This window comes from Phyllostomus hastatus, unplaced genomic scaffold, assembly GCF_019186645.2.
Source record: "Phyllostomus hastatus isolate PE091 unplaced genomic scaffold, TTU_PhHast_1.1 phas_contig_147, whole genome shotgun sequence".
Lineage (NCBI taxonomy): Eukaryota > Metazoa > Chordata > Mammalia > Chiroptera > Phyllostomidae > Phyllostomus > Phyllostomus hastatus.
The window spans coordinates 4220461-4245293 of NW_025333603.1; the positions used below are offsets into that span (position 1 = coordinate 4220461).

General features: G+C 37.4%; 1 protein-coding gene across 2 annotated transcripts in view; it reads left to right on the plus strand.

The window, feature by feature from the left end:
• The window catches only part of USP24 (ubiquitin specific peptidase 24), a 137171-nt gene that overhangs the window by 83219 nt on the left and 29119 nt on the right, over positions 1-24833 (plus strand). For both annotated transcript variants that reach the window (XM_045858191.1, XM_045858182.1), the window contains exons 36-52: positions 402-557; positions 2776-2846; positions 3723-3883; positions 10426-10487; positions 11570-11761; positions 12733-12850; positions 14988-15132; positions 17255-17374; positions 18025-18150; positions 19219-19317; positions 20192-20274; positions 20638-20779; positions 21002-21121; positions 21608-21828; positions 22226-22350; positions 23598-23739; positions 24221-24371. In XM_045858191.1, the coding sequence (XP_045714147.1) occupies positions 402-557; positions 2776-2846; positions 3723-3883; positions 10426-10487; positions 11570-11761; positions 12733-12850; positions 14988-15132; positions 17255-17374; positions 18025-18150; positions 19219-19317; positions 20192-20274; positions 20638-20779; positions 21002-21121; positions 21608-21828; positions 22226-22350; positions 23598-23739; positions 24221-24371 (2234 nt within the window). The remainder of the gene's footprint in view (positions 1-401; positions 558-2775; positions 2847-3722; positions 3884-10425; positions 10488-11569; positions 11762-12732; positions 12851-14987; positions 15133-17254; positions 17375-18024; positions 18151-19218; positions 19318-20191; positions 20275-20637; positions 20780-21001; positions 21122-21607; positions 21829-22225; positions 22351-23597; positions 23740-24220; positions 24372-24833) is intronic.

Here is a 24833-nt window from a genome sequence, read left to right on the forward strand (position 1 = left end):
AATAAAAAAGTTTTTTAAATGCGTGACATAGTGAAGTGCAGAAGTGTTAAATGTACGGGATTTTTAGGATTTTTACATCTTGTAACCCATCTGCATCAAGATAAGGAGCATTTCTGACATCCCAGGAAGAATCCCTTTTACCTCCAAAACTACACTATTCTTACTTCTGCCACCTGAAATTAGTTTTGCCTCATAAACACATTTTTAGTGCCTTGAAATGTGTTTTCTGTGCAAAGTCAGGGTCACATAAAGTGATTAAGTCTTTCTTGTGTCTTAGACCAAATTGTCTTCTTGAACTATTTAATTTCACTTAAGGATTCTGGGGAACACATTAAAAGGATGCTAGAATGTCCCAGTGGTCCTGTAGGATCTACAGTAACTTCCTGCTTGCCTGTTTCTAGGAAGCAATTGCAGCTCTGGAAGTGAAGGAGAACCGGTAGCCCTGCACGCAGGCATCTGTGTGCGGCAGCAGTCCGTGTCCACCAAAGACTCCCTGATTGCGGGAGAGGCGTTGTCTCTCCTTGTTACCTGCCTACAGCTTCGGAGCCAGCAGCTGGGTATGCAGGAGGCTTGCTTGTGACTCATCTCCTTTAGGAAAAGGCCAGGTTTCTGTAGGGAATTATTGACAGTGCTTTATAAATAAGGTCATATTAATAGAAATGAAAAGTGGGGGAAGTTGGCATGTAGAATAGGTACAAATGGTGCTAGAGTAGTTAAATTTTGAGTAAGTATTTATTGAGCACTTTCTATATACAAGGATCCACAGTAGGTGTTATAAAAGGTAGTGTGTTGCCCTCCAGGAGCTTACTATCTAGTTGAAGAATTAAAACAACCTAAATTTTTAATTCATAAACTACAGAATTAGAATTACATATCAATTCCTAAACTGATAATGACCCCACTTAAAAATTAGGGGACTCAAGATTTGCCCTTTTAACTTTTTGTTGGTTTTAGCAAAGCGGGGCTACCGTTCATCACACATTTTGGGTTAGAACCCCCCAGGGTCCAGTCCCTCATCACTGTCTTGCCTCTGTCGACTCTCATCCTCTCACTGAGCCCACCCATGTTCACAGCTTGAAATTCCCTCTAGACGCTGATACCTGGATTTGGATCTATAGCCTGGACCACACCCCTGACATCTCCACTTGCATATCAGATAGACTTTGCAAACTTAACATGTCCAGAACTGAGCTATGGATCTGGTCCATATCAGCCAGAAGTGTTCCCAGCTTAATTATTAGCAGTTTTTCTCTGGCCAGAAATCTTGGAGGCATCCTCAATTTCTTTCACATCCCACTTTTAAATTGTCAGCACATCCTCCTTTAAACTGTACCTATATTCTACCCCTTTGCTGTTATTACCCTCTGATCTGCCTTCATCTCTTACTTGGATCATAGCCATGGTGCCCTAACTAATCTCCCTGCTTCTACCCTTGCAGTTTATTGTCCACACAGTCACCAGAGTGGACCTTCTTAAATGTAAGTTAGATCCTATCACTCTGTTTAAAACCTTGCAGTGGCTTTTCAGTTCACACTGAATAAATCCAAGTCTTTACTGAGGCCTTCAAGGCCCGACACGATCTACCCCCTTGATACCTGTGTACCTTCACCTTTTCCTGCTCGCCTCCTCACGTTCTGTGCTTCAGCCTCCTTGCTGCCCCCCACTGCTCCAGGCACTTTGCTGCCTCCGAGCCCTGGCACTGGCTGCTCCGTCTTCCTGGTACGTCCTCCCATCTATCTGTGTGGCTCCCTCTTCCTCATCTCCCACAAGTCTTTGTATAATGTCACTTTTTTAGTGAGACATTCTGTGACCCCCTTTTTAAAGAAGTCACAATGCTCCTGTCACCCCGGCACTACCTAAACCCTCACCTTATTTTTTGCTTTATTAGTTATCATTTTATAACACATAATATAATTTATTTACTTGTCATGTTCATTGTCATCACCCCTCTACAACTAGACTGTAAGCTCCATCAGGACAGAGACTTTTGTCCATTTTCTCCCCTACTGAATCTCCAGCACCCAAACACTGCCCAGTGTGTAGTAGGTCCTCAATAAATATTTATTCAGGGACAAAGTCTTAACAGCTCCGCTTTTAAAAATTACGGCAACGCATAGGAGCTGTGTTCTTCCCTGTTACTACTGATTCAGGCTGCCTCTTATATAGGATCGGTGATCACTATGCATTTACTACAACACCCAAATTTGTTGTATAAGGTAACCAAGATAAACACACAGAAAAGGCTGTGTATTTACGGCACATCTCAATAGTATCTAAACTTAAGTTACTCTGAGCAAGAATGCTTTTGAAGGTTTATATATGAGTGAGAAGTGTGAGTCATGACATGCTTTTGATCATATGTCATACTTAGTTCAGTTTTCCTACAATTACAGGTATTTTAAACTGAACACAAAAAAATCACATTTCTTAAGCTATTTTTATCATTTTTAAGTTTATGGTAGGGTATATTTTATAGTTCACGAGTATTGATAGTCTATCAACACAAGACACATTTACTCTGTAATGATACGTGTGAGGCGTTGTGCTAAAACATGGAGGTACAGAGGTAACCAAGACCTAGTCCTGCTCTTGAGCACTTCAGAAACTCAGCCATGGAGGTAGTTGTCAAAGTTTCTGAATTCCATTCCATGTAGAAGAAATGAATTTCTGCTATAGTTAAGCTTAAGAAATTATTCAAAATTTTTGAAATTTTGAAAATTCATTGCCTAACTTAATTTTCTCTCTACCTCCAATTCTCCTTATTCTTATTGTTAGCATCTTTCTATAACTTGCCCTGTGTTGCTGATTTTATCATTGATATTCTACTTGGATCACCAAGTGCTGAGGTAAGGACTGGTTACATTACCTTTTTTTTTTTTTTTTTTTTTAATTTATTTCTTTTTAGAGAGGGGAAGGGAGGGAGAAAGAGAGGGAAACATGAGTGTGTGGTTGCCTCTCACGCACCCCCTACTGGGGACCCTGCCCACAACCTAGGTTTGTGAACCGAACTGGTGACCCTTTGGTTCAAAGGCCCAGGCTCAGTCCACTGAGCTACACCAGCCAAATGGTTACATTACTTTTTGAAAATAAAAAGCCCTTTGGTCCTATTTTGTCTTTGGCTCTCTGAATTCCTGTGACATTGTAGGGAGGACAGAGGAATGACATTTAGTCTGCTCAGAGGGTCATACAGAGGGGCTGCAGACAACTTTGAAGCAAAGTGACCATTTGGACTATCTGCCCTCCTTTCTATTCCATACTCCACAAAAAGTTATGAGGCCAGTGCTACAATTAATTTGTGTTTGTTTATTACAAAGAAAATGTTATAGCCAGCGTTCAATGCCCATAGTTGGCAAGGGCAGCTGGCATTAAGCATTAACATGTTGGTCACAATCAAGACAGATCAACTCAAGCCATGAACTTTTATTAGATTTTATAATTCTGATTTTCTTACATGACCTTGAAAATTAACTTTTTTAGTTTTCATTTATATTACATTATAAATCTGCTGATTAGAGTAGAATAATAGAATGATTTGGGAAATCAGTTCCCAAAACATACTTGTTTTTAATTCTCGTTTATTCAATGTAACCTTTACCATTAATGATTGGAACGTTCAAACTCTTATATTTTCCTTCAAAATGTAGACTTGGAAGGAAAATTATTTTTTAAGCAATCACTAAGTGTTGGTTGGTGGACATTCTTTGCCACTAATGTAATTTCAGATTCGTCGTGTTGCCTGTGATCAGCTGTATACTCTTAGTCAGACAGATACTTCAGCTTATCCAGATGTACAGAAGCCAAATCAGTTTCTTCTGGGCGTGATTCTCACAGCTCAGCTGCCTCTCTGGTCTCCAACTAGTATTATGAGAGGAGTCAATCAGAGGTACGTAATAAAGATGAGGAAGCTCACATTATACAGAAAGAATGATTTGTATGCTGTTCCCCTAAAGGCCCACTGTGCATTGTTGAGATGACAGAAGAATTTTACCCTTCCTCTTTTAACATTTGTGCCTGAAAGAGGGCATTTCAATGTTTTTCCCCATTCAGGACAGCAGAGTTAGAATAACGCTAGGTTTTCTTCTCTCTACGGCTCCCCAGCTCCCACCTCCACCTCACTGGTTGGTGAGAACCTGAAATTAAGCCAGATCACTTGTGTAAAGGTCACACTGCTCACGTATGTGAGCATACCTATGTGAGCTCTTGTATGTCACTTTCTCATAACACCACATCTTTATGTAGCTTTATGTAGCTGTACCCTGCTAGCTTTCTTTCTTGGTTTTATACATGACTGCATGTGTAAGAAGGCTTGTGACCCAGGCCTACAGAATGACTTAAGTAAATCCATTCTGCCTGCCCCCTGTCATCTCGCTACACCAGCCTGCATAATACAGAGGTGCCTCAGTCTAGGCCCAGGATGGGAGACCCCATGCTGACCTCCAGTTGAAGCTACTTTCCCCAACTTTCTGACACCAGAGCTCACACTGTGGGTCCTATAGGTGCCACAGAGATTTGTGAAATCTGTATCTACTTTCCTTGTGTATTTGCGTTATATAAATCAAAGCCCTTGAATGGAAGAAATGTTAGAGCTAGTCTAAACTCCTAACATGTAAGCAACTAAACTTGGTTGTTGTTTATTTTAATGTGGTAAAATATACATAACAAAATTTAATATTTTAACCATTTTTAAATGCACAGTTCAGTGGCATTGAGTATATTCACATTGTGCAGCCATCTCCACCATCCATCTGAAGAATTTCTTTGTCTTAAATTGAAACTGCATACCCATTAAGAAATCATTAAATAAGAGGATAAAATCTGACCCCATAAAAATTAAAATTTTCTTTGTGAGAAAAATATCATGAAGTCAAAAGCCAATTAACTGGCTAAATGGATTTATAACATATATGACAGCAAGCTAATTTTAATAATATATTACAAAGCTACTGTAAATCATTGAACAATGGGTGGGGTTTCTTTAAAGATTTGTTAGAATTTTTTTTTTTTACTGTAGCAAAATATACGTAAGTACTATTTTAACCATTTTTAGGTACTATAAATTCAGTGACATTAAGTAATTATATATTATTGTGCAGCCATCACCACTGTCCATTTTTAAAACTTTTTTCATAATCCTAAACTAAAACTCTACCCATTAAAAAAATAACTCTCCATTAATTCCCCATTCCTTAGAGCCCCTGGCAACTACCATTCTACTTTCTGTCTCTATGATTTTGAGTATTCTAGATACCTCATATAAGTGGAATCATGTCCTTTGTGTCTGGTTTATTTCACTTAGCCTAATGTTTTTAAGGTCCACATGTCAAAGCATGAGTCTGGGTTTTATTTCTATTTAAGACTGAATAATACTTTCTTGAATGTGTATATTACATTTTGTTTACCCATTCATCTGTAGATAGATATTTGGGTTGTTTTCACCTGTTAGCTGTTATGAATAATGCTATTATGAACATGGGTATACAAGTGTCAGCTTGAGTTCCTGCTTTCAGGTCCTGGGGTGTATACTCAGAAGTGGAATTTGCTGGATCATGTGGAAATTCTGTGTTTGATTTCTTGAAAATCCCCCATACTGTTTTCTACAGTGGTTGTACCGTTTCATGTTCCTACCAGAAATGCATAAGCATTTGTTTTTGATAGTAATTGACCTAATGGGCATGAAGTGGCATCGCATTATGGTTTTGATGTTCATTTCCCTGAAGTTGAGAGATGTTGAGTAATCTCATCATGTGCTTATTGGCCATTTGCATATCTTCTTGGAAGAAATGTCTATTCAAGTCCTTTTCCCATTTTTTTAAAGATTTTATTCATTTTTAGAGAGAGGGTAAGAGAAGCAAACTAGAGGAAGAGAAATATCAATGTGTGGTTGCCTCTTGTGTGGCCCCCCCTACTGGGGACCTGGCTGGCAACCCAGGCATATGCCCTGACTGGGAATCGAGCTGGTGACCCTTTGATTCACAGCCAGCGCTCAATCCACTGAGCTACACCAGCCAGGGCCCTTTTCCCATTTTTAAATTAGATTGTTTTGTTGGTGGTGGTTTGTAAGAGTTCCTGATATATTCTGAATATTAATCCCTTATTGTATACATGACTGGCAGATATTTTCTTCCATTCTGTGGGGTTTCTTTCACTCTCTTGAGAGTGTCCTATGATACACAAAAGTTTTTATTTTAATGAAGTCTAGTGTATCTGTTTTTCTCTCGTTGCCTCTGCTTTTGGTATTATATCCAAGAAAACATTGCCAAATCTAGTGTCATACAGTGTTTCCCCTGAGTTTTCTTCAAAGAGTTTTATATTTTAGCTGTTACATTTAAGTTTTTTTAGGTCTTTGATCCATTCTTAGTTAACTTTTGTACTTGAGTAAAGTAAAGGTTTAACTTCATTCTTTTTCCTGAGAATAAGCAGTTGTCCCAGCACCATTTTTTAAAAAGATTTCTCTTTTCCTATTGATTGGTTTTGATATCCCTATCAAGAATCATTTTTAAAATATTTATTTGCTCTTTGATTCTATTGATCTGAATGTGTTTCTGTCAATATCACACTGTTTTGATTACTATAGTGTTATAGTAAGTTTGAAGTCAGGAAGTGTGGGTCCTCCAACTTTATTTTTTCTCAGTATTGTGTGGGCTTCTTGGAGTTGGTCCCCTTGAGATTCCATATGAATTTCAGGATGGGTGTTTCTATTTCTGCAAAAACATCACTGGGATTTTAATAGGGATTATACTGAATCTGTAGATTACTTTGGATGTTAGTGGTGTCTTAACAAGATTTTGTCTTCTAGTCCATGAACATGAGATATTGTTCCATTTATTTATGTCTTTCAGCATTGTTTATAGATTTCAGTGTACAAGTCTTTTGTTTCCTTGGTTAAGTAGATTCCTAAGGATTTTATTCTTTTTGATCCTATTGTAAATAAAACTGTTTTCTTACTTTCTTTTCCTGTTGTTCATTGTTGGTGTTTAGAAATCAAACTATTTTTTGTGAACTGATTTTGTATCCTGCAACCTTGAATGTATTAGTTTTAATGTGTGTGTATGTTTGTGTGTGGACTCTTTAGGGTTATCCATACATAAGATTGTGTCATCTGCCAAAAGATAATTACTCCATCCTTTCCAACTTGGATGCCTTTTATTTTGTTTTACTTTTTTAAAAATTTTTATTTATTTATTTTTAGAGAGAGAAGAAGGGAGAGAGAAAGAGAGGGAAAGAAACATCAGTGTGTGGTTGCCTTTTGTGTGCCCCCCTGTGGGGGACCTGGCCTGCAACCCAGACATGTGCCCTGACTGGGAATCAAACTGGCAACGCTTTGGTTCACGGGCCAGTGCTCAATCCACTGAGCTACACCAGCCAGGGCTGGATGCCTTTTATTTCTTTTTCTTACCTGATTGCTCTGGCTAGAACTTCCAATACTATGTTAAATAGAAGTAGTTAAAGCAGGCATCCTTGTTCCTGATCTTAGGGGGAAAGCTTTTAGTCTTTAACTATTGAGAATGATGTCAGCTGTGGGTTTTTCGTATATGGCCTTTATTACATAATGAGATAGTTTTCTTAGGTTCCTAGTTTGTTGAGTGTTTTTGTTTTCTGTTTTTCATGAAAGAACATTAAATTTTGTCAGGTTGTTTTCTGTGTCAATTAAGGTCATCATGAGGTATTATGTTTTTTTCCTTCTTTTAGTTAATGTAGTATGTTATATGGATCAATGTTTCATTTTTCTCATGTTTTCTCATGTTTTGAACCATCCTTACATTCCAGTAATCAATCCCACTGATTCATGGTGTATAATCCTTTAAATATACTGCTGAATTATGTTTGTTAGTACTTTGTTGAGGATTCTTACATCAACTATCATGAAGGATATTGGTCTGTAGTTTTTTCTTTTTTATATTATTTTTAAATTTATTTTTATTGTATTTTTTACATTACCATTTATCCTTCTTATACCCTCTTCTACCTCCACCCACACCCCCTTCCCACAATCACCACACTGTTGTCCATGTTATTTTCTCGTGTCTTTGTTGGGCTTTGGTATCGAGTAATACTGGCCTCATAGAGTGAGTTAGTAAGTGTCCCCTCCTCATCAATTTTTAAAGAGTTTCAGAAGAATTGGTATTGATTTTCTTTAAATGTTTATTAGAATTCACCAATAAAGCCATCTGCTCCAGAGCTTTTCTTTGTTAAGAGGTTTTTCTTTCCTGTTATAACCTTCTTAATAGTAATAGACCTATTCAGATTTTCTTTCTTCCTGTTTCAATCTTGGTAAGTATTATGTTTCTAGGAAATTTTCCATTTCATCTAGGTTATTTAATCGTTGGTATACACTTGCTTATAGTATAGTCTTATAATTCTGTAAAATCAGTAGTAATGTCCTTATTTTTCTAATTTTAGTAATTTGAGTCTTCTTTTTCTTATTTAATTGTTCTTTTCAAAGAGCCAACTTTTGGTTTTGTTGATTTTTCTGTTTTGTTTTTCTGTTATCTGTTTATCTCCACTCTAATCTTTATTATTCCTTCCCTTTACTAGCATTGGAATGAGTTTGGGGTCCCCCCTCCCCCCACCCCGGTTTTGTAGGTTGATTTGAGATCATTCTTTTTAATGTAAGCATTTACAGTTCTAAATTTTCCTCTTAGCACTATTTTGAAAACATAACTTTTAGTGTGTTGTATTTTCATTTCATTTGTCACAAGATATTTTCTAATTTCCCTTGTGATTTCTTCTTTAATCCATCATTGACTTTTTAATACCTGTATTTCCTAGTTATAAGATGTATAGTCATCAGAATTTCCTTGAATTTTCTATCAGTTTGCAAGCCTTCATTATAGGGTTAAATGTCTCTCAACCTTTATTTTGTTCTCATGCACTTTCTCACATCTAAATCACAGGTAAATTTTTGAAACATTTAACCTTCTATTTTAACATTCTAAATTTATAAATAAGGAACGAAGTCAGGGTCTCACAGCCAAGATGGAGGCGTGTGTAGACACACTGTGCCTCCTTTCACAACCAAAAGGACAACAAGAAACTTAAAAACAAAAATATAACCAGGAAGAAGTCAGGATTTTGGTTTCTAAAATAAGATCACCAAGTTAAAAATTTAGCTAAAACTTTCAGTTATGTTACAGTTGACCACCAAGATTTAACATGAATAAGATATTAGCTGTGTATTTCCAGTAACCAAATTTCAGAGAATAGTTTTTCCCTGTTAAAGGCATCTGGATTAAAAGCTATAGAAACTGTTTTGACCCTTGTGCAGTTTTTACTTTAGAATTTCATCTTTTCCTAGTTAAAAGTTTACTAAAATCAGATGACCTTTTTATGATCATGTAAGATAAATGATTCATTAGTTGAAATTTATGAGTCAATTTTAAAGAAGTGAGCTATTATCCTTAAACTTGCTGTAAGAGATTATTTAATATAACTGAGTATTAAGAGTCTGATTTGACACTAAATTTCTGTAAACTTTGGGAAAGAAACAGAAAACATGAGATGAAATTTTTAACATACCTCTCAAAAAGTCTCTTGAATGTAAACCACTTAATTTTAATGCCCAAGAGTGGTACATGTTTTCCTCAATAACAATAGTGACGATGATAATAGCAGTTGCCGTGGGCTGACTGTGTGCCATTCAGCGTGCTGACTTCTTTGCGCGTATTTGTCACTGAGCCCTCACAATAGCCAAATAAACTCAGCTGTGTTTTTATCCCCACTTTTTTAATAATGATAAATCTTAGTTTAGTGTCTGTTCTCATCATCGGTGCATTCTTGAGCCTTTTATGTGTGCATCATTATTTCTGATACTGTTATAAACATTTTAGAAATTAGAAAACTGAGGGAGCTGAAATGAATTGTCCCTAGACGCCTAGCTATAGGAGTGGAGCCGGGATTAAAACCAAGGTCCCCTGACTTTAAAACCTGTGTTCTTCACTATCATGACTACAGCAAAAGCTTCTTGGATCATCCTAGATAAAAGGATTTACTTTTCTTTTTCTTCTCTTACTCTGCTTTATTTTTCTTCTTAACCCGTATCACCAGCTATGTATGTATTTTTTTTTATTGTCTGTCTTTTTTGTTCATGGTTCCCCTGAAACAGTTCTAAGCATAGTGCTCAATAAAATTGGTTGATTTTTAAACAAACGAATGTAATCAGTGTGTTATATATGTAACCTGGGTGTACATCAGTACAAAATGACATGGATTTGATGTTTGCTTTCTTTATACTATTATTCCTATAGTGTGCCTGTATTAGTAAAATCGATAGTGTGCCTCTTGCTAAAATATCAAAGTTGAATTAATGTAAAAGTATTTTATGCTTAGGAAAAGTCACTTACTCAGTTGTTCTGTCAACTTATAACCAGGAAAATGCTTTTTATTTTTAAACCAGTCTCCTTTTAATAATTGAAATTTGTTTTCTAGACTGTTATCTCAGTGTATGGAGTATTTTGATCTGAGGTGCCAATTATTAGATGATCTGACAAGTAAGTAAATGTCTAATTTGGATGTGTCAGGGGCGGGGTAGTTTGGAGGGGGTGGGAAGGAATAAAAAAGAAAGCAAATGGACATTTCTAATTCTGACTTAATGTAGCAGCTATAAATGAGATTATAATTATTATGTGGAGTTGAATTTCATTTTCCTGAAAATGGCATGAAACCCATATTCCAGTGTTATATATTCAACCATTATTGTGTTGAGAAGATTTGTTGATTTTAAAGATTGTCAAAGACTCATACTTTAATTACACTGATAGAGAACTACTAGGAATAGTCTTTCTCTCTAATATAGTCAATTCTGACAATTTTCTAAAGATTGGTTGTTGAAAGAAAGAGGGAATATCTATTGAGATATGTTGATAGTAGTAGAAGTGAGTGACAGAAGTAGAGACAGGATTCATATCCAGTGCCAGTCCAGCTCTGGCTGTTCCTGAAGTATCACTTTTTACCTCCCCATCTGGAACCCTGGTTATGGGTTATGGTGCAGTGGAAGTAGAATATGATCATTCCTCTCCATCCCAATCCCAACTTCCAATATGGAATCTTGTTTTAAATCCTTGTTTGGAGGGGAAGTGAAATACTTGATACAGAAGATCAGAGTAGTACTCTTGAGTCTGGTGTATTATCCAGAAGCCTGGACTCTGCTGCTATGCTCTTGACCTCTACCCTTTGCAGAGTTCTGCCCTCTCTAGGCTTAGGTGACACTGCAGGAGCATGGTTCTCTCCATACCCTTTCATCCCTTCCTTCCCACCAAACCATGACCTTCTTTGAAACAAGGATTGCCTCCTTCTTCTTAAATCCCTACCATATAGCACAGAGGAAGCACTCAACATGTTTGGTTTATGACTGAGAAAGTGAGGGAGGGAGGGAATGAATATGCATGAGCCTTTATAGTCCTGTGGGCAGCAGCTATAGCCTGCTATTTATTAATGATAGGGTTTCGGTGGGGGGTGTTTTGAGATCAATGAAGTTAAAGATTGGGGCTTGACTTTGCTTACTTTAATTCAGGACTTTGACTTCATGAAGGGAAATCCTTCTTTCTGAGAAATGGATTTTTTTTTCCCTTAGCTTCAGAAATGGAGCAGTTAAGAATCAGCCCAGCTACCATGCTCGAAGATGAGATTACTTGGCTGGATAACTTTGAACCTAATCGCACAGCTGAATGTGAGACCAGTGAAGCAGACAACATCTTATTGGCAGGGCACTTACGGCTCATTAAGACCCTCCTTTCACTCTGTGGGGCAGAAAAAGAGATGCTGGGTAATTACTGCTTCATCTCATCATATGGCAGAATAGCTCATTTTCACTTATTGCTATGGTATTGCGTGTAATTGGGAAAGTAAGATAGGTGCTAAGTGTTGCATGGAAAATTGACTCTTCAGGCAAGAGGAGGTTGTCTGGATCAGTGCCTAACAAATGTGAAGTGTGTTTTACCTGTGTCACTACACTACATAGAGAATTTTACAGCGTTCAAGAGAGTTGGATCACATAACTTCTTAATAGCAGTAAAAACTACAATCCGAAATAGGTGTTTCGATTTTTCTTTTATGTACTTAATAAAATACAATCTATTATATATCTTACTTCTCTTAAGGGTAATTTTCATCTAGAGAGGCAGCCCTCAACCACCACCTCAGGTGATGGATGAGTCTCCTGGGGTACACGTATAATTTGTAAAAGCACATTTAGTATTATAATTGTATTCAGAAAACATATGAAAACATTAATTATCACTTTTATCATACAAAGTAAACTCTGTAAAAATCTTCTTGGCTACTGGGGATACATAGAAAAGAGTGATTCTAAACCAGGGTAAGAAGGGCAAATCATTTTTTCCTACTGAAAGCAAGATATTAAAAGTTTCAGAACCCTTTATATGGACTCCCCTGGGCCCAAAGTATGATTTATTCCCTCAAACCATCTGCCTTGTGGTGTTTATGGCATTTGTATTTCTAAAGTGAAATTTTGACTCCTTTCACTCTGTTGTCAGCTCATAAAGGAAGGCGCCCTCATTTGTCTATCTCTGTATCCTGTCCCCTGACCCTCCCAGCCATCCCTACTTCTCTGCCCCAAGAGCTTTGCCAAAAACTAAGCATTAAAGTAAATTGAATGCTCTGCTGTTGGGTGGCCTTGGGTGCCTTTTTCTTTGCTGCTCTGATAGGAAAGTGCAAGACAGGATCTTTGAATTACAATGTGTTCATCCTCAACATGAATATTATGCTCTATTCCAGGTTCATCACTCATTAAACCATTATTAGATGACTTCCTTTTCCGAGCTTCTAGAATTATTTTAAATAGTCATTCTCCAGCTGGCAGTGCCGCCATCAGTCAACAGGACTTTCATCCAAAGTATGGAAAACGCACGTTGTGTTCAGTTTGGGTAAAAATTCTAATCTGAAACATTAGTCCAAAAAGAGTTTCTTAACTTGGAATTTATCTTCTACCTTGTGAGTGTGCATAGCTTATAAGATATTATCCATTATATTTTAAAAATGCATGTAAAGAGGCTTAGGATAAAGAGCCTGCCTGGCACATAGTAAGTGCTGAGCAAGTACACTGGTACCATTATCATCATCAAAATGGAAAAATAAGTAATAATGTGGTTAACTTGGTCAGTAACAAATTCCAAGAGAAACTGAGGTGGTAAGAATATAGTCCAAAGTAAAAGTCAGTAAGCTTTGAGTTTTGAGAGTTTCTTCTAGGGGAAAAGGATAGGTGCTATAGTGCGTGAACCTCATGATTTGCTGAGTACTGATAGTGTTCTGGTAATTAAAACTGTTAATGATTGATTACTGTGGTAATTTCAGAATCAATTTTTGTATTAGTTTCTCTGGGTAGGAATTTGGAAGATCCTTTTGTAATGCTAACCCTTTTTGGGTGATGTTTATACTCTTAGAGATAGGAGGAGATTATTTGCTCTGAATCTAACTTACTTTGTTCTTTTCTCATGAAAACCAGTTAATTGAGTAATCCTGAAGAAACAGGATTTGGTGTCTAACCAGTGAAAAAATGCCCACATAATTTCAGTGGTTAATGAAATGGGCAAGGCATAATAAGCAATATTTAATGTAATCTTAAGAGGAATCTTGGGTGTGGGTATTTCTCTATTTAGAGATCCCTTATAAGCAAAAGTCTGTTTTAGGCAATAAACCTTCATTAGAGCTCTTGGGGTGTCCCTCAGGCTCTGATTTCAGTCTTATCCCCGCCCCAGTCTTGTTCTGGAAGATTTGGTGCTAGCTCCGCAGGAATCTTATTAAAGCAGTAGAAATACATGACTGTGTCCATTTTTAGTGAACAGAGAAAATAAATCTTCAGTTCTACTGAAATTTTTATTCATGAATCCTTCTCTTTATTGTTATTAAAAGTAATCCTCCATCCACAAGGAATTTTTTTTAATCATATACAGTGCCTTACATAGAAAAGGAAACATCTTATTTTCTCTCTCCCCAGTGCAGTGAATGGTGTCCATTTGTCACAATACCTCCCAGCCTTTTCCCACCTAAATCCCAAAGCCAGAAAGAGATTTAAAATACACAGAAACTCTTTTTACAAGTAGTGGTATTCTTACATCACACTAACAACAAAAGAAACTTACTAATGTTTAGCTTGTGTATGTGACACCTCCTATTCATTCTTTACCTGTCAGAAGCCATGGCCCTTGTCCTCAGTGCCTGGCACAGTGCTGATCTAAAAGCCTCACACCCCCGTCTGGAACACCTCTCTACACCCTGCTTCATAAGTGTTTCTTTCAGAGGTTGGATGTTCTCTTTTCTGTGTATCCTTCCTAACCTGTGATCCTAGTATTGCAAGGTTGGCATAGGTGATGGTGAGAAATTACTCTTTATCCCCAAATTGATTTCCATTAAAGGTGAGCAGTTGAAACAGAATGATTGAGCAAAGTATGTATTTTTGTCTCCTTTTTTTTTTTTTTTCAGCAAAACGGAAAGTTGATTAGTGTCCTTAAAGAATTTTTTTTAATCTGTAGGCACATATAAAATGTTTATGGCATCTATTCTGATTTGTATAGCTTTCTTTTTCTGCCATTTATTTTAATGGTATGCCATGATATTTGAATTTCAGGGTATCTACAAAAACTTTTCTTACTACTTACACTTTAATTGAAAGCTAGTTATTCTTATGTATGGTTTTGGTAAAATTTTCAGACTCTTTACCCTGCATTCGTGCTGATCTGTCCCATAGATAAGCGTACTTTGGAATCGTAAACAAAAGATTTTGCTACTTTATCATCCAGCCAAGAAGACCCTTGGCCCTAAGCCACACTCTCCCCTCCAGTGTCTGCAGCCCCCTCGTTTGTGAAGTCAGCGCTGCCCCCTCGAGTCCCTAGGGTTCTGGCAGTAGACCCAACTCAACCTGCCTGTTTGGGGAACTTCAGCTCTGATACTTTCATTTCAAAAGTTGGTTTAAATTAATGAGCAACTTAAGTAGGTCATTTATTTTTTAATTGACTTGTGTCTTTTGTTTTTAGGTGCAGTACAGCAAATAGCCGATTGGCAGCCTATGAAGTCCTTGTAATGTTGGCTGATAGCTCCCCTTCAAATCTTCAAATTATCGCAAAAGAACTACTTTCTATGCATCATCAACCTGACCCTGCTCTGACCAAGGAGTTTGATGTACGTTTCCTAGACCTGGATGCCCTTAATTTTTTTAGAATGGTCTCTTAACCATAGAATTTTTAAAACGGTTTTTCTTTCTCTAATCACAAAGTCAGTATTATTTTTTTGCTTATCGTGTTGACATACTCAAATCAACTATAACCTACAGTATATCACTAAATGCTACCCTTTAATTAAAGAGGATACATTTTCAAGTCAGTTGATAATTACTCCCAGTAAGAAGTAGCATTTCAACCTGTTTTTTAGTAAGTTTATGCTTGGCCACGCACTAGAGATAAAAACTCAAACAGTGGCTTTCGTACTACAGTCTGTGCTCAGTTAAATTCAGCTAAGATTTATTGAGTTTGCTGTGTGCTAAGAGGTGTATTGGGCTTTTGGAGCCCAAAAATAAAGATTGATCCCAGCCTCAAGGTCAGTGTGTAATGGAAAAGACAGACCCATAAGCAGATGATTTCAATGTAATGTGACAAATTTTAAGATAGAGGTGGGTCCAAAATGCCCTACTAACATACACTTTACCACCAAGTGGTGGTGTCTAAGGAGGCTTCTTAGAAAAAATGAAGTTTAACATAGGGCCTTAAAGACTAGTGAGCCAGTTGAAGCAAGGTGTCAAGGTCATGTGTGGGCCATGTGGGCAAAGCTGTAGAGCCATGAAGCAGCATAGCATATGTTGGGATCTGCACGAAGGAAGCAAGTGGCAGGTGCCCTGGACTACCAAACCAGGAGTGGGAGGACACTTTAAAGCTGCTTCACATTCTCCACTAACATCATAGTCATTTGAGCTGAGTGTTATGAAACATACAGCTTAAGCAGGAAAGGAAGTGAGAACAGTTGTTCTAAATAGATGAAATAGCACTTACTTGCAAAGTAAAATGTAAGGGCATAAATTAGGAACTGTTTTGGTGTCAACATGTTTAGTTTATAATGCTTATTTTATGCTGTGCTTTCATTTTACATGTATTTAATCAAATTGAAATGAAAATTTTAATTTTTTTCATAAATCAGGGATTATCAGCATAATGAAAATATATTAAAATACTTAGATTTTTAGCTCTATTATAAACGAGTTTTCCTTATTTTGTAAATTTTTTTTATCTGTGCTCTGGACTACAAATAAATTACAGTGGTAATTAGATCTTAGAAATCACCCTGCTCTAAGTGTATGTCAAATGTTAGTGAGACATAATGTAATACACTTCTTTCTCTCCAAAAGATCAACAGGATCTTGTCAGTTGGTTGGTTATCACATGGATACAGATACCTGATGTATGCAGGTCACATGATTCCAGCCATGGCATTAGAATCAGGATTCTGCTGTGATAGCATTTTAGAGTATTGTGACATGTCTTTTTCCACTTGAAGAAGTGCCATGTCGAACCTTATCCAAGATGCCTTTCCTTGGTTATTTCTACCTAGAAAAACACTGTGCTGGAATCTACATTACTATAAAATAACTTTAAGTGAAATGCTAAGGCATTTACCTATTTTTTTTTAATCTGTGTGCCTATTAGAAAAATTTCAATAAAAGAGTGTTACCTTCTCAAACAAGAAGAGAAGGGATATGTACCTTCCTTGACCATCTTAGACTGGTCAGGTTTCTTCATAGTAAACACTTCATACAACACTTCATTATTCTCCCCACCCCCACCCAAGAGTACTACTCAATTTGTAAATATATATTAGTATATTTACTTGATTAATGCCTATCTACCCTACTAGATTGTGAGCTTTTTTGAGATCAGAACTAAGGCATTTTTGCTCTCTCTTGTATCCTGGCACAGTTTCAGGCACGCACACAGTGGGCTGTTAATAAATACGTGTTGAGTGATAATCAAATGATGGAGTGCATGACTACATAATGGATTAAAAATGCATGCTTATGTGCTGTGTATTTTACGAACTAAAAAGAAACTTTGAGACCGTAGTATTTTGTAATTGTGTTAGCATCTGCAGAGGTACTCACGAACATGGGTTTGGCTAGCATGGCTCACAGTACTCGGGGTGGATAAATCTGAGTGTATCTCTCTTCCCCCATGCACATCTCATACAGCTATGAAGAAGTGTGCCAGTGGCAGAGACACTAATTCTCTCTCCCGTTTCTCCTCCTCCTCTCTCCTAGTACCTGCCCCCTGTGGACAGCAGGTCCAGTGCAGGGTTTGTGGGGCTGCGGAATGGTGGTGCCACGTGTTACATGAACGCCGTCTTCCAGCAGCTCTACATGCAGCCCGGGCTCCCCGAGGTGATTGCCTTCCTTTCTCACTTGGTGTGATAAGTGATGTGGACATTGCCTGAAAGTGGCTCCACATTCATATAGGGTGTTTTGGGGACTACTGAAATTAGACAAACTTGGGGATCTTCAGTGGCTTCTGAAATATGTCTAGACAACATATTGCTGATAGTCATACATTTTTATACATCTGCTGAGATAATATGTTGCATGTTTGACAGATGGATTTGACATAATGTAATTTTTTTTTACTCCTAAGTTGTTCTCAAATGCCATTCCATAAAATGACTGATGTTTTTAGATTTTAGAAATATTTAGGCTCTATCTATCATTACTACTTTATAATAGTATACTAGTAGGTTGTGATATAGCAGTAAATAGTTTGAGAGTATTCTATATTACTATGTCACACTTACCTCTTATAAGAGATTCTAGTGTTTACTAGTTCCAGTTTTTCATAATTCGACAGAGGCTGAAAGATGTGGTTTATTTATGATCAGACCAGCTAGAAAGTGCTGAAGCTAAACAGTGCAGAGTCAGAGCCACATTCACGCGTACCTGGCATTCTAACAGACCAGTGCGCATGCTCGCATGTACGTAAGTCAGGGTTTTCTGTAAAGCAGCTAAGTGTTTCTAACTTAATACTTTTTGTTTCTTTGCAGGCACTACTTTCAGTGGATGACGACACAGACAATCCAGATGACAGTGTCTTCTACCAAGTGCAGTCTCTCTTTGGGCATTTGATGGAAAGCAAGCTACAGTATTATGTACCTGAGAACTTTTGGAAGGTATTTATTTCACCAGTAACTCTTTTTTTTAGTTAGTTAGTTTGTTTGTTTGTTTGTTTGTGTTTTTCTTTTTACTTTTTTATTGAAGTTTTTGGGATGGCAGTGGTTAATAAAAATTACAGAGGTTTCAGGTGTACAATTTCGTAACATATCATCTGTATATTGTGTGATCACCACCCCAAGCCAAGTCTCCTTCCGTCACTGTTTATAGCCCCTGTACCCTCTTTTGTCTCCCCCCACCTGCCCTTTCCCTCTCGTCACCCTGTACCTGTCAGAATGGCTATCAATAAATCAACAAGCAGCTAGTGCTGGTGAGCATGTGGAAAAGAGGGAACCTTGTGCACTGTTGATGGGAATGCAGACTGCTACAGCCACTGTGGAAAAGCAGTATGGAGTTACCTCAAAAAACAAATTCACCAGTAACTCTTTAGACTTAAAGATGTTAGATATTCTGAGTTTGGCTACATTCTTTCTCTACTGATAATTATCTTGTCTTTATTAACTCTAGGCTAATTCCATTGCCAAGAACCTATAAAAGAGCTGTCTGTACCATTCTTCTTGAAATTGGTTCTTGATTTCAAATGATTAGAATGTTTAGGCATTTGTAATTTCTAGGGATTTGCTAATCTTAACTATTTTGTATATTTTTCATAATTCTTATTTTAGCTATTTGAAATATTTGTTGAAATCTTTCCTTAGAACCTATGCCAGTTTCACTCATGCCTCTAAATAAAGAACATTCTCTTTTTAACATTGATTTACTGGTTTTCACAGGATGAGTAACTTGTACTCTCTCACACAGGCTGGTTAGTTTCTGAGTGAGGAGCTCTGGTCCATGCATGGCCCTAGATCTCACCCTGTAGGTTTCATAAACGTGGGAGGACTACAGAGGGACCAGAGAAAAGCATAAGTGGCTAGACACAGTCACAGCTCACTTCAGTAAAAACTCCTTCATTTCGTTAGTGAGCTCAAGGTTTTAGAAGCATTAAGTGCTCTATTACATTGTTTCTCTACCATATTCAGAAATTGTAACTTTTTTTAATGACATACTTAATTCTTGTTATGTAGATTTTCAAGATGTGGAACAAAGAACTTTATGTGAGAGAACAACAGGATGCTTATGAGTTCTTCACTAGCCTCATTGATCAGATGGATGAATATCTTAAGGTAGAAAAAGTTTTATTTTTCCTCTAACCCCCTCAAACTCTCAAGTACATGAAGAGCGAAAGAGTCATACGATCTGAAGAGAAACCAGAGTATGAAGGGCATTTAAGATTTGGGACTGCTGTGAACTGACAAGTCAGAAATTGATCATCTTGAATACCACAACTATATTTCTTCTGGGTGTTAACATCCAAACATACACAGATCACTAAAGTTACAGATTTCCTTTTAATTCATCTGACACTCGATAAAGCATGCAATTCTTAGTTCACACTCCATAATAACAACCATTTGTATCTGCAAACTCTCACTTGTGTGTATTGAAGTAACCTGGCCTCAGAAGTGCCATAAGCTTAGAAGTTGTTTGTGGTGATGTTTAAACCCAGAGCTTCCTACCTCTGTCCAGTAAAACATGTGACCAACTTCCTGAGTGGTACCGCCTGCTAGGTGACAGCTTCCCATCACTGCCAACATGTGCCTCTCTTCTCATCAGAAAGCACAATTTAGCTACTTCTTTTTTAAAAAAAAAATAACATAAATCTGCATTCCATTCACAAGAAAAAAGAAAAGATTGTGGAGATTCACTACTAACTTGGTATTGGTGGCATGGAGAGGGGAATCAGAATCACCCTTGTCATTAGCTCTGACTGACCCTCCCCCCTCTTCCTCTTGTGGTAATTTGCATTACTCTGACAGTGAGTCTGATGGGCTAGAATCCTTTTCTTGGTTCTGAGATTAAACTGCCAAGATGACTTATTTAATTTTGGTGGTTAAATTGACATTTGTGCTTTAGCTTAGTTAGGTCTAAATAAAACTGTATTAATAACCTGTGAATTCTAAGGGTATCAACTAAAATTTTGACTTTCTATTCCAACAGAAAATGGGGAGAGACCAAATTTTTAAGAATACTTTTCAGGGTGTTTATTCTGATCAGAAGATCTGTAAAGACTGTCCTCACAGGTTAGTGGAGATATAACATTAAAAAGTTATTGTTAATATTTTTAAGTGACACTTCTAGTAGGCTATGAATTTTGCATTTGTTGAGAGACTTGCAGATATATCTCCCAGTGAATCTGAGTGCTTTTTGAATTAAATTTCTTTGCTTTCAATTTCTAAAATTTCTTTATTGAAATTCATATTTTAAGTAATTCTGAATGATCAAAAATTGGTATTTTTTTGGTAGTGTACTTTTTTTAAAGGATGAGGAAAATCATTGTTAATTTCACTGATTGTTAACGTAGTTCTGTGTTCAATCTCAGGTAATACTTTCAAAATTTTTAAATCCCGTTGTTGATCATGGTTTTTCTGTTATTTCTTAATCAGATATGAGCGAGAGGAAGCTTTCATGGCTCTCAATCTAGGAGTTACTTCTTGTCAGAGTCTAGAAATTTCTTTGGACCAGTTTGTTAGAGGAGAAGTCCTAGAGGGCAGTAATGCATACTACTGTGAGAAGTGTAAAGAAAAGGTATTTCATTCGCCCTTTTTATAAAACTACATCAGTTTGTTATTCATGTACTTTGTGCTCTGGTGTAAGATCGATTTTAAACTGCTGTTGCTGCTTCATTAGACTGCGTCATCACTTCTGTTCACACAGCGGGGGAGGCCTGTGGAAACCTGTGACCATTGTTTTGATTACCTGGCTGTTTCATTTTCTCCAACGCAATAACTGGGTTTTGCTTTTCTTTAGAGAATAACAGTCAAAAGGACCTGCATTAAGGCCTTACCTAATGTCTTGGTCATTCACCTAATGAGGTTTGGATTTGACTGGGAGAGCGCGCGCTCCATTAAATACGATGAACAGATAAGGGTAACTTTTTTTTTTCCTGAAAGTTCTTATAACCATTACTACCTTGCCTGCTTTTTATCATTTTCTTTTAATGTTTTCAAATTTCATTTCAAGTGTGAAAGGCTATAGTCTCAGCATTCTGAGCAGTATGCAGCCTTTTGTCTTGGCCACTGCTGCTAGTAGGACTAGTGCTGTTAGACCGTAGACTAGACCAGTGGTGTAACACCATATAGTATGTGGTGTTACCTGTAAACAACTACCCTCATTTCTAGAAGGCATCCTGGTGTCAGCTGTGAAGTAAAATGCTCTTCTTAATGTTCAAACAAGAGGTTACTTGTACTTCCCCAGACTTGTGAGCCATTCATAGGTTTTGTGCTTGAATTGGAGAGGTAGTCCTAGCTTGCATTAGGAAAACACACATCTCTCTTCTTTGTGTCTGACTTAATTGGGTATGGCCGTGTATGTTACTGATCAACATTAATGTGCTCTTTTTTTGCTTTTAAATAGTTTCCCTGGATGTTAAACATGGAGCCTTACACAGTTTCAGGAATGGCTCGCCAAGATTCATCTTCTGAAGTTGGTGAAAATGGACGAAGTATGGATCAGGGAGGTGGAGGGTCCCCACGAAAGAAAGTCGCCCTCACAGAAAACTATGAACTTGTTGGTGTCATTGTCCACAGTGGACAGGCACATGCGGGCCACTACTATTCCTTCATTAAGGATCGGCGGTAAGGGCTATCCCATCAGTCCCTTCCTGCCCTTCCAGTGCCTCTCGTCTTCTCCCCCTCCTTCCTGTACATCTCTCCTCTGTGTTCCCTTCCCTCCTGTACATCTCTCCTCTGCATTCTCTGCCCTGCTTTATCACCCACACTTACCATTATGGTACAAAGAAGCTTTTCATCACTCTTTGGTCTTATTTCATATTGGATTGTTAAAACTTACTGTAACTACTTTACCCCTTTAATTTGAAAAGTTATTTTAGAAATTAGAATAACTTTTTATATTTTCCTTAGGTATTTTCAAATGGTAATCACCCACTATATTTATAGACAATATAAAGAGATGAATACTGGAGGTGGGATGCTTGTGTTTTATTATAATGTTTGTTTTATCTGTGGGCTCCAGGGGATGTGGAAAAGGAAAGTGGTATAAATTTAATGACACAGTTATAGAAGAATTTGACCTAAATGATGAGACCCTGGAATATGAATGCTTTGGAGGAGAGTATAGGCCAAAGGTTTATGATCAAAGTAAGTATTTACAAATGGATATTTTCCATGAGCTTCAATTTTTTAAGTTAGGATTTTCTATCAAATTGGAAGCAGGGTTTTTTGGCATAAAAATAGATTTTTTTTAATGTATTGCTGCTCTAGCTACATACATCCATGAACTCTTTGATAGCCAAAGGGAAAATGTTTAAGCTGCTTACAAAAATTTTTTTAAATAATTTCTTACAACAGCTTTGGTGGGGGGTGGGGGGGGAGTAGGGAAAGTGTAAGTTAAATGTATGAAATGAATATCAAAGAGAAACTAATGAAAGCAGAATTTCAGCCTTAATAGTTTCAGAAGCCCTGGCCAGGTGGTTCAGGGGGTTGGAACATTGTCTCATGCACCAAAAAGTCTCAGATTTGATTTCTGCTCAGGGCATGTACCTAGGTTTCAGGTTTGATCCCTGGTCAAAGCACAGGAGGCAGCTGATTGATGTTTCTTTCTTGCTCTCGTCCCCCGCCCCCCTTCACTAAAATCAATAAAAGCATATCATTCGATGAGGATTAAAAAAAATAGTTTCCTTTTTACTTATCTGGAGGTGTAATTAATTAGAGAAGACATTTCTAGCATCTGTGTTTTTAAATCCATACTTATTATACAGTGTGGCAAAGGAATCTTTCCAGAACCCCCACCCCCAGGAGGAAAAGGATGAGAAAAAAATGCATCACAAAATTCAGTCAGAATTTGCTATTTAAAGAAGAAACATTTTTCAGAGACCTTAGCCTTTCTGAAACATGATTTTGAAATATTCTGGGTTCATTTTAAAATATCTAGCTGTATTAGATTCCTGGTATAAGATTTGATATCATACCATGACAGTCGTGCATCTAATGGTAGTAACCTCCAATGGCTGAATATAGTCTTGTTGCCATAATTTACCTGGATTTGGCTATTCTGGAGATGATTAAATGGGGCCATTGTAATCCCATCCTGGGCCACAGAATTTATTTTCAAATGTTACTTTTCGATTGAGTTGAGACTTGCCTGGGAGTATTACCTTCTTTCACTTACTCTGTCACCACACAACCACCCCCAGCTGCCCCCTCTGTATCACCTTATGAGTAATTCCAAGCAGCACTCTAAAAAGACACACATTTTGCTTACACTTAGCATTTAACAAATTTAGTAAGTACCTACTTGCTGGATTTATGGGTTCTTTATGTTAGATTATCAAGACAAGAAAACTTTTTATTTACAAAGACTTCTTTCTTAATGTCTTGTCACGAAGCAAACCCATATACTGACGTCCGCCGGAGATACTGGAACGCCTACATGCTCTTCTACCAAAGGGTGTCTGATCAGAACTCCCCAGTGTTGCCAAAGAAAAGTCGGGTCAGTGTTGTGCGTCAGGAAGCCGAAGATCTCTCTCTGTGAGTGTCCTTTCCGTGTAGTTTGCTGTGCGATTCAGGAGGTGATACTGGGGTCTTTCGAGTGTAGTGTTCAGTTTTTAAGTGAGATTGGCTAAGCTAGAGGAAAATTCTAAAAAGAAAATAAGTAAATTGCTCTACCCCTTTTCTTCTTATGGCTACCTGGTCATTATTTTCTTAACAAGAAGTTATGTTATATTTAGAAAAATGCATATAAGTTATTTTATTCTAGAAGTGAAATTTTTTTCATCTCAGCATTTATTGAATACACTTATGTTCCAAGCATAGTAAGCACTATTTCAGCACTGTCAGAAAGGTTTTTTGTTCCCTGTTATCTGTGAATTTGAATTTAAATTACTAAATTAAGAAAGTATACAATTTACTTTTTAAGTCTAGTACCCTGTTGATGTAGAATTGTCAGGTTACAGGAACTACTAAAACAGTAGCCACTTTATACAATACAGTTTTTGATTCCTTCTCTTAGGTCAGCGCCGTCTTCACCAGAAATCTCACCTCAGTCGTCTCCCCGGCCCCACCGTCCCAACAATGACCGGCTCTCTATTCTAACCAAACTGGTTAAAAAAGGCGAGAAGAAAGGGCTGTTTGTGGAGAAAATGCCTGTTCGAATATATCAGGTAAGAACTGTATTAAAAAGTCTAAGGGAAAATGTACATAGTGTCACGGTCTGTCTCATAGGTCCAGAAGTGCCCCCACGGGTCATCTTGTGGGCTTAGTTGTACCTGTAGTGCCTGCCACATCTTACCCACCATGTCACGAAACGCGCATGTCAGGTCCCAGAGGCAGTGACAGACTCAAGATTGGCCACATCATCAGCACTTCCTGTGTGGCTGTTGAATGCCAAAAATAAATAAGTAGAGGCCATGTGCAGTAAAGGAACACATTGCTAAAATTAATATATTGTATCTAGAGAAAAAAAAAGTTAAATTTTATAACTTTGGAGTAAAACTAATGACAGTGATGACCATTAATTATTGAATACCTACTCTATGCTGCACGCTTTAAACAAATCCCTAATTCCTAAAACACTCCTGTGGAGTAGGTTTTCTTCCCATTCCTCAGATGGAAAAATTAAGCTC